Here is a 10,606-nt window from a genome sequence, read left to right as displayed (position 1 = left end):
GATTCGTCTGGTACAAGGCTCACCGAATTCAGAAGAATGAGAGTGAGGTCAAACGGTACTGTGTAAAAGTCTTATGCACATATATATAGTTAGGGTGCCTAAGACTTTTGCACAGTACTGTAGTAATTTTAGGTACTGCTGCCGCAAAATAAAAGCAAATTTAATTACATACGTGAGTGATGATAAACCCGATTCTGATCTGGGTCTCTATTGTGGACTGAGAGTGGGAAGGGGGCAGGGAGAGGGGAATCACGGTTGGGAAAAGGAGAAGGGATGGGGGAGGGAATGGGAAGCACCAGAGAGACGTACTGTAATGATCAATAAATCAATTGTTTGGAATGAACTGACCTTGCCCGGTGTCTCAGGACTGGGTGTGGCTGCACCTGTGCCACCCTTACCCCCCCCGCGTCCCTGGCACCGCTTCTCTGCCACCTGTCCCACACCCCTTCTGCAGCACTCCACCCTCGCCGTTCCCAACCTCCTTTGCCAGATTTACAAACTGGCTCTCCGCGCCATGTTGACACATACAGTTCTGGGCAAAGCTCTTAGGAACCCTAGCAATACACACGTCCCCAGGACTCTTACAGAGCAGCACGTCAGCAGCCGATAGAACACTCTGCACCTGCCGGGGTGAACCCGCTCCAACAACTCTCCAGACCAGAAAACCTAGAGCACTACATCACAGTACAGGCCCCTCAGCCCACAAAGTTGTGTTGACTTTTTAACCTCCTCCATGATATATCTAACCCTTCCCTCCACATTAAAGCGAGAGGCTTCACACCGTCTGGGATCCTGTTTGACCGGCACCCCATCCACACCCTCCCTACACCAGCAGCGCACGGTGGCTGCACTATCTACCAAGTACAGCTACTCGCCCACACAAAGGAAGGGCCGTACCCTCCCTCCATCTACCTTGTCTTGCCTCGTAACAACTTTGTACGTTTCAATGAGATTGCTTCTTGTTTTTCTAAACTCTAGTGAATGCAGGCCACGTCTGCTTAATCTGTCCTTGCAGGCTAATCGCACCAACCCAGCAACCAATCCAGTCATCCCGGAGTACCTGAGCTAAAAGTGGTGGAGGCAGATACACTAGTGAAGTTTAAGGGACTACTAGACAGGTATATGGAGGAATTTAAGGTGGGGGGTTATATGGGAGGCAGGGTTTGAGGGTTGGCACAACATTGTGGGCCGAAGGGCCTGAAATGTGCTGTACTATTCTATGTTCTATGTTCTAAGACAGCCAACAAAATCAAAGCAACACATACACAGTTCTGTTGGAGATCAGCAGGCCAGGCAGCATCTAGGAAATGAATAAACAGTCAACGTTTCGGGCCGAGAGCCTTCATCAGGATTGGAAAGGAAGCGGGGAAGATGCCAGAATAAAAAGGTGGGGGGAGGGGAAGGAGGAACGCTAGAAGGTGACAGGTGATGTCAGCTGGATGGGAAAGGTCAAGGCCGGAGAGGAAGGAATATGATAGGAGAGGAGAGTGGATCGCAGGAGAAAGGGAAGGAGGAGGGGACCCAGAGGGACATGATAAGCAGGGGAGAAGAGGTAAAAGGCCAGAGTGGGGAATAAAAGAAGAGGGGAGGGGTTGGGAATATTTTTTACTGGAAGGAGAAATTGATATTCATGCCATCAGGTTGGAGGCTACCCAGACGGAATATAAGGTGTTGCTCCTCCACCCCGAGGGTGACCTCATTTTGCACAAGAGGAGCCGTGGACTGACATATGGGAATGGGAATGGGAATGGGAATTAAAATGTTTGCCCACCAGGAATTTCTGCTTTTGGCGGATGGAGTGGAGGTGCTCGGCGAAGTGGTCCCCCAATTTACGACGGGTCTCACCAATGTGGAGGAGGCCACATTGAGAGCATCGGACAGAGTCGCAGGTGAAGTGTTGCCCTACGTGGAAGGACTGTTTGGGGCTCTGAATGAGGTGAGGGAGGAGGTGGATGGGCAGGTGTACCACAGAGACTGTTGCAGGGATAGTGCCAGGTAGGGAGATTAGTGAGGAGGGACTAATGGACAATGGAATCATAGAGGGAGTGATCCCTGGGGAAAGTGGGGGTTGTGGGGTAAAGATAGGTTTAGTGGAAGAATCCCTTTGGAACGGCAGAGGTGGTGGAGGTCCCCACCTACCCCGGACATTCTCTCTTCTCCCCTCACCCATCGGCAGAAGATACAAAAGCCTGAAAGCACAAACTACCAGGCTGAAGGTTAGCTTCCATTCCACAGTTGTCGGGCCATTGAGCTGTCCCTTACTGTGATAAATAGATTCTTAGCCTCCCAATCTACCTTGCTATGACCACCTTGCACCTTATTGCCTGCCTGCACTGCACTCTCTCTGTAACTGCGACACTTCATTCTGCACCGTGTTACTGTTTCCCCTTGTACTGCCTCGGCACTCTGATGTGATGTAATCATCTGTATGGAAGGCATGCAGAGCTAAGATTGTCACTGTGCTTCAGTATGTTTGACAATAATAAAGCAATAATGATAATAATGATATCGGCTAAATGTCGACAAGGAAGCATCGAACACCTGGCTGAGCTGGAGACCTCTTCCCAGAAGCAGATCGGTTCCTTGCGGCAACACAGGACCAGGTGGTCAACACAAAAACTTATCAAAAATACAAAGTAACAGACCAACACATTTAAAATGATAAATGTAGAAACCAGAAATAACCCAACACATTGAAGGGTCCTGTCGCAGTTTAACACAATCACAAGCAGTGGAGGCTACGTCAGTAAATACATTTAAGACAGGGTTGGATAGATTTTTGCACGGTAGGGGAATTAAGGGTTCTGGGGAAAAGGCAGGTCAGCGGAGATGAGTCCACGGTCAGATCAGCCATGATCTTATTGAATGGCGGGGCAGACTGTACGGACCAGACGGCCGACTCCTGCTCCTATTTCTTATGTTCCTGTTACTTACACAGGCAAAATCGAGTGGCAAACATCATTTATCAAAATCGTGCTTTAAGATACAAACTCATAAAAGACAACATACCTTACTATAAATAGTGAGAACTGGACAATCTCTCTGGGCACCAGGAGTCCCTCTGCCTTTATGCCGTGGAGCTGCACCATTAAGCAAGGGGTCCGTGGACCCCAGATTGGGGAACCCTGCACTGCACAGTCCTACCACACATTGGGGGGGTTGAATGCATCTTCAAGTTTACTGTTGTGGGCACATATGGTATGGTCTTTGTCCTTTGTGTGCGACAGTGACAGGAAACCTGTGTGGGAGAGGGTTTAAAGTGCAAAAGCAGTTGCACTGGGGAAGTTCCATTCTCCACCTCGGAAGTCTGGGTCCAGTGGTTTGAACAAGTGTCACAAACTGGGGTCTACCTTGGTTGCAGTGGATGACCGTGACGTCTCTGTGCCTTGTCGTGCCCTTCGCTCTCCATGGAGCGTTGTAGAACCACCTTCCTGTCCATTGGATCTCATCCACACAGTCTGCCAGAGCCGACATCACGCACCAGGACAGGGATGTCCCTATCTCACCAGCCACCCTCACCTGGTTTATCCCACCTGTACCGGGTTGTGGCCGCTGTCGCACATAAACAGCCACCTGGAGCCACAGGTGAGAACTGAGTGTCCGGTGGGGACCAAAAGTGAGAGAGCTGCCCCAGAATGGACACGACAAGCCCCTTCACCAGAGATGCCACCCTTCCCTGGTCACCCCATAGCACCCCGTGTAGATGTGACACACAACATTACAAACATAAGAAATGGAACTGGTAAATCGCTTTATTATTGTCACTGGCACTGAGGCACAGTGGAAGAATGTCATAACACTCACACAATTTGTCAGACTCCTCTCTCCCATTGTCCACCGCTCTCCCCGATCAGATTCCTGCTTCTTCAGCCTCTCACTATATAGGACCCTGGTCAGAACCCCCCTGGAGTACTGTGCTCAGTTCTGATCAGCTTGCTACAGGAAGGATGTGGAAACTATGGAAAGGGTGCAGAGGAGATTTACAAGGATGTTGCCTGGATTGGGGAGCATGCCTTATGAGAATAGGTTGAGTGAAATCGGCCTTTTCTCCTTGGAGCAACAGAGGATGAGAGGTGACCTGATAAAGGTGTATAAGATAATGAGAGGCATTGATCGTGTGGACAGTCAGAGGCTTTTTCCGAGGGCTGGAATGGCTAGCACGAGAGGGCATAGTTTTAAGGTGCTTGGAAGCAGGTACAGAGGAGATGTCAGGGGTAAGTTTTTTACGCAGGGAGTGGTGAGTGCGTGGAATGGGCTGCTGGCGACGGTGGTGGAGGTGGATGCAATAGGGTCTTTTAAGAGACTCATGGACAGGTACATGGAGCTCAGAAAAATAGGGGGCTATGGGTAACCCTAGGTAATTTCTAAAGTAAGTACATGTTCAGCACAGCATTGTGGGCCGAAGGGCCTGTATTGTGCTGTAGGTTTTCTATGTTTCTCACTTCTTCCACCAATCACCTCCAGGGTCCTTACTTCATCCCCCTCCCCCCAGCCATACACCTTCTCCCTCACCTCGTCTCACCTACCATCTGCCAGCTTGTACTCTTCCCCTCCCCTCCCTACTTTATTATTCTGGCTTTTCCTCCCTTCCTCTTCAGTCCTGATGAAGTGTCTCAGCCTGAAACCGCGGTGCTTTATTCCTCTCCATAGATGCTGCCTGACCTGCTGAGTTCCTCCAGCATTGTGTGTGTGTGCGGCTCTGGATTTCCAGCGTCTGCAGAATCGCTTGTGTCTATGCGGACTAACGTGTTACGGTTACAGGGCAAGTGCAGTGCAGGCTCGCAATCGGGTGCAGGGGTCATGACAAGGTAGACTGTGGGGCCAGAACTCCATCTTAACACATCGGGAGACCATTCAACAGTCTGTTAACAGTGGGGCAGAAGCTGGCCTTCAGCTTGGTGGTACGTGCTTGCAGGCTTTCGTATCCTCTCCCCAATGGGGGTGGGGGTGGACAGAGAGATTGTCTGGGTTGGGTGGGATCTTTGATTATGCTGGCTAATTCACTGAGGCAGTGGAAAATGTAGACCGCCCATGGAGGGGAGGCTGTTTTCCATGGTGCGCTGAGCTGTGTCCAGTCATAATGTCACAGAAAAATCCATCACAGAAACGGAGCCTTCGGGCCATTTAGACCGTGCTGAACTGATTTAACTCTCTGTGGTCACCGGCAGAGCAGCTGTGGTGCCAAGCCGTGGTGCATCTGGACTGGACGCTCTCTGCAGGGAGAGGGTTAATGGGGACACGCTGAATTTCCTACACCTAACACAAACTTCATGTCAGTTAACATAAACTTAAAGCAACACGGATTGCACACAGCTTAGACAATGAAATAAACTTAATGACATGGCTTTAAAATGAACGAGAGAGGAAGGATTCAAGCCCAAGGCCGTGTTACGGTTTGTGCAGAGCAGTTCAGGAACACGATGGTAGAGGGGAAAAAAAGTTGTTAGAAATGACTTTTTTTAAATTAATACTTTTTATAAGATTTGTCACAGTGTGAAATAACACAGAAACAGGCCCTTCAGCCCAAATGCTCTATGCTGACCAAAGTTTCCATATGAGCTTGTGTTAACTGTGTCTGTGTTTGGTTAAACCAGGGGTTCCCAACCTGGGCTCCACAAACCCCTCAGTTAATGGTATTGGTCCATGGCATAAAAAAGGTTGAGAACCCCTGCCCTAAACTTTTCCTACCTGTCCATGTGTTTTTAAATTGTTGTTTTTGTGCCTACCTATACCTCTTCCTCTGGCAGCTCATTCCATAGACAGATCACCCTCTGTGTGATCACCTTCAATTTGTGCCTTATTCCCCAAGCCCAGGGGGGAAAAAACAGAACATTCACTTGACTCATGCCCCCCGTGATTTTTATACACCTGTATAATATCATCCCTTGTTATCCACGCACCAGCCTGCCAAAACTTAATCAAAAAATCAATCCCTCGAGTCCTGGCAAGTCTCATCCGCGCTCTCCCCAGGTACGTGCCGTCTGCGGGGAGAGAACTTGAGGTGGCTGCACCTACCCCCAGTCTGCAGACACTGGTCACTGCACCCACGCCAGCCAGTGTCTGTCCGACTGCCTGCTTATTTTGATAAATTTACAGAACTTTTTGATTTAATGCAGAAGGACCTCTTGATTCCTTTTTGGTCTAATGATGTACCTTCTTTCTTTCCAGTCCAAGTGGAGCACCTCGACCCAAAATGTTGACGGTCCATTTCCCTACAGACCAGCTGAGTTCTTCTAGGAGTGTTGCTCCAGATTTCCAGCATCAGCAGTCATTCAGTGTCTGCTTGATTCTTCATTCTAACCACTTTAAAATCGCATGGAATAAAAGTGTAAACTCTCCAAGGGCAACGCATGCCCACCAGAGGGCGCAGGTGAACGAGCTTGGCCCCTCACCACGGGGGTGCAGGTGAGCGAATTGGGTGCTCACCAGGCGGAGCATGTGAGCGAGTTGTCAACCACCAGGGGGAGCCGGTGAGCACGGTGTGCACTCACCAGAGAGAGCAGCTGAACGAATTGTACGCCCACCAGGTGGAGCAAGTGAGTAAATTGGGCGCCCACCAGAGGGAGCAGGTCAGGGAGTTGGGTGACCTCCAGGGGGAGCAGGTGAGCGGAATTGATCCCCAGCAGGGCGAGCAGGTAAACCAGTGTCCCAATCAGTTGAATCCAGAGATAATTCTAAAAAACTTTAGTTATAGACACTTGCATACAAATGATGTAGTTAAAAGAGATTTACAATGGGATAAAAATTAAAATGAAAAATAAATATGAAAACAAAAGACAAAAAGATGTTAGTTAGGTTAAATAAACAGGTATTATGCAGGCGTTATGCAAGTGTCCTCTGAGTTTGATTCTTTTGTAGTTTTAGGTATTGAATTCCACACTTTAGGAACTGAACACAAGAAAGTCAGCAGACACTGGAAATCAAAAGCAACGCACACAAACTTCACGGGTCACCGAATGAAACTCCCTCTACACTGTCCCATCACACACTCCCAGGGTCAGACACAGAGTGAAGCTCCCTCTACACTGTCCCATCACACACTCCCAGGGTCAGACACAGAGTGAAGCTCCCTCTACACTGTCCCGTCACACACTCCCAGGGTCAGACACAGAGTGAAGCTCCCTCCACACTGTCCCATCACACACTCCCAGGGTCAGACACAGAGTGAAGCTCCCTCTACACTGTCCCATCACACACTCCCAGGGTCAGACACAGAGTGAAGCTCCCTCTACACTGTCCCATCACACACTCCCAGGGTCAGACACAGAGTGAAGCTCCCTCCGCACTGTCCCATCACACACTCCCAGGGTCAGACACGGGGTGAAGTTCCCTCTATAATGTCCCATCATACACTCCCAGGGTCAGACACAGAGTGAAGCTCCCTCTGCACTGTCCCATCACACACTCCCAGGGTCAGACACAGAGTGAAGCTCCCTCTATAATGTCCCATCATTGGCATAAAATAGTTGGGAACCCCAGCTCCCTCCCTCCTTCCGGACCCAGCCCCCTCTCTTTCTTTCGCTCACTCCTTATCTCTCTCTCTCTCACTCTCTCAGTCTGCTTGTCTCCTACTCCCTGCCTTTCTCAGCATCTGTATCTGTCTTTCTCTCTCCCGCTCTCTCTCAGTCTCCTGGACCACCCCATCTTCCCGCCCCTCTCATCCTCCCCACCCCCAGAGCGCAGCCGAGATGCTCCGCACGCCGAGCCTGGAGCCCGTGTCCCTGAACGTCGGCGGCACCGTCTACACTACCAACGGCGAGACGCTGAGCCGCTTCCCGGACTCTATGCTGGGTGCGATGATCCGGGGGCAGCTCCCGAGTAGCCGGGACCCAGCGGGGAATCTCTTCATCGACCGCGACGGCAAGACCTTCCGGCATATCCTCAACTACCTGCGGTCTTCGCATCTCGACCTGCCCGAGGATTACAAGGAAATGAGTCTGCTGCGGAGGGAGGCGGATTTCTACCAAATCCAGCCGCTCCTGAGGGATCTCAGCGACCGCGGCCACAACCTGGGCAATGCGCTCCTGCAGTGCAACATCTTGTCCCACACACAGACCCTCCACTTCACCCTTAAGGAGGGACCCCTCAACTACGCCCTCTCCACCTGCCCCGTCACCACCTACCAAGCGCAGGTCTTCTGCACCTGCCCCTCCGTCCTTGCCGTCCTGCGAGAGCGGCTGGTGCTGAGCCCGGACCCTTCCTCCGGGGCCGATAGTAGCCCCCCTCTTCCTCCTCCTCGCCACCGCCTGCAGCTAGAGTGGACCCCAACGGCCGACGATTTGCCGGCGGCCGAGTACTCCCGGCAGGGCTTCCGCCGCCTCCTCACCCGCCCCGAAGGCCGGGAGCTGCCGGACGCCCGCAGCCTGGTAGAAGAGGTGCTCGGCCTGGCCCTGAGCCGCGGCTTTCGCCTCGACTATGCCTCCCCGCTGCCCTCCGATGTGCTGGGCTGCACGGCGCTCCGCTTCGTCCGGTACTGAGACCCCGGGAGGGGCCGCTATGTGTGGGAGGTGGGAGAGACCCAGGGCCGCTATGTGAGAGAGGAGGGAGAGAGCTACCTCTCTTCCGTTCGGTTGGGTGGGGGGGTTGGTCGTCACAGGGAGGGGTATCGGTAACCATACAGAGAGGGGGCGCGTCTCCGGAGGGGATTCCAGATATAGGGACTCGGAATAGGGGCGCAGTGGTAGAGGGAAGTGCTATCGGGAAGGGAGGGAGTCGAGTTATTTGTACACAGGGGTCTGAGAAATAGACTGGGACTGTTAAATTAAGATCCCTGTGCTCCACCGTCCCATCACACTCCCGGGGTCAGACACAGAGTGAAGCTCCCTCTACACTGTCCCATCACACACTCCCAGGGTCAGACGCAGAGTGAAGCTCCCTCTACACTGTCCCATCACACACTCCCGGGGTCAGATACAGAGTGAAGCTTCCTCTACACTGTCCCATCACACACTCCCAGGGTCAGACACAGAGTGAAGCTCCCTCTATACTGTCCCATCACACACTCCCAGGGTCAGACACAGAGTGAAGCTCCCTCTACACCGTCCCATCATACACTCCTAGGGTCAGACACAGAGTGAAGCTCCCTCTACACTGTCCCATCATACACTCCCAGGGTCAGTCACAGAGTGAAGCTCCCTCTACACTGTCCCATCACACACCCCCAGGGTCAGACACAGAGTGAAGCTCCCTCTACACTGTCCCATCACACACTCCCAGGGTCAGACACAAGAGTGAAGCTCCCTCTACACTGTCCCATCACACACTCCCAGGGTCAGACACAGAGTGAAGCTCCCTCTACACTGTCCCATCACACACTCCCAGGGTCAGACACAAGAGTGAAGCTTCCTCTACACTGTCCCATCACACACTCCCAGGGTCAGACACAGAGTGAAGCTCCCTCTACACTGTCCCATCACACACTCCCAGGGTCAGACACAAGAGTGAAGCTCCCTCTACACTGTCCCATCACACACTCCCGGGGTCAGACACAGAGTGAAGCTCCCTCTACACTGTCCCATCACACACTCCCAGGGTCAGACACAGAGTGAAACTCCCTCTACACTGTCCCATCACACACTCCCAGAGTCAGACACAGAGTGAAGCTCCCTCTACACTGTCCCATCACACACTCCCAGGGTCAGACACAGAGTGAAACTCCCTCTACACTGTCCCATCACACACTCCCAGGGTTATACACAGAGTGAATCTCCCTCTACACTGTCCCATCACACACTCCCAGGGTTAGACACAGAGTGAAGCTTCCTCTACACTGTCCCATCACACACTCCCAGGGTTAGACACAGAGTGAAGCTCCCTCTACACCGACCCATCACACACTCCCAGGGTCAGACACAGAGTGAAGCTCCCTCTACCCTGTCCCATCACACACTCCCAGGGTCAGACACAGAGTGAAGCTCCCTCTACACTGTCCCATCACACACTCCCAGGGTCAGTCACAGAGTGAAGCTCCCTCTACACTGTCCCATCACACACCCCCAGGGTCAGACACAGAGTGAAGCTCCCTCTACACTGTCCCATCACACACTCCCAGGGTCAGACACAGAGTGAAGCTCCCTCTACACTGTCCCATCACACACTCCCAGGGTCAGACACAGAGTGAAGCTCCCTCTACACTGTCCCATCTCACACTCCCAGGGTTAGACACAGAGTGAAGCTCCCTCTACACCGACCCATCACACACTCCCAGGGTCAGACACAGAGTGAAGCTCCCTCTACCCTGTCCCATCACACACTCCCAGGGTTAGACACAGAGTGAAACTCCCTCTACACTGTCCCATCACACACTCAGGGTCAGACACAGAGTGAAGCTCCCTCTACACTGTCCCATCACACACTCAGGGTCAGACACAGAGTGAAGCTCCCTCTACACTGTCCCATCACACACTCAGGGTCAGACACAGAGTGAAGCTCCCTCTACACTGTCCCATCACACACTCCCAGGGTCAGACACAGAGTGAAGCTTCCTCTACACTGTCCCATCACACACTCCCAGGGTCAGACACAGAGTGAAACCCGTTTTACACACACACAAACATTACCACATACACACATATCAATACAGACACATACATACACAGTACGTAGA

The 10,606-nt window shown here is 52.1% G+C and overlaps 1 protein-coding gene across 1 annotated transcript; it reads left to right on the top strand.

Moving 5' to 3' along the window:
- Positions 1-7,688: 7,688 nt before the first annotated feature.
- LOC134346266 (BTB/POZ domain-containing protein KCTD21-like) lies at positions 7,689-8,522 on the top strand. Its single transcript, XM_063047610.1, has one exon. The coding sequence runs from the start codon at positions 7,689-7,691 to the stop codon at positions 8,475-8,477; it is 789 nt and encodes a 262-aa protein (XP_062903680.1). The 3' UTR covers positions 8,478-8,522.
- Positions 8,523-10,606: the final 2,084 nt, after the last annotated feature.

The sequence above is a fragment of the Mobula hypostoma genome, chromosome 5 (assembly GCF_963921235.1).
Source record: "Mobula hypostoma chromosome 5, sMobHyp1.1, whole genome shotgun sequence".
In the NCBI taxonomy this organism is placed as follows: Eukaryota; Metazoa; Chordata; class Chondrichthyes; order Myliobatiformes; family Myliobatidae; genus Mobula; species Mobula hypostoma.
This window is presented reverse-complemented; position numbering and strand designations above follow the sequence as displayed.

Bases quoted from the DNA above. Each gene is read 5' to 3' on its own strand.
- LOC134346266 (XM_063047610.1), top strand. From the start codon at position 7,689: ATGCTCCGCACGCCGAGCCTGGAGCCCGTGTCCCTGAACGTCGGCGGC.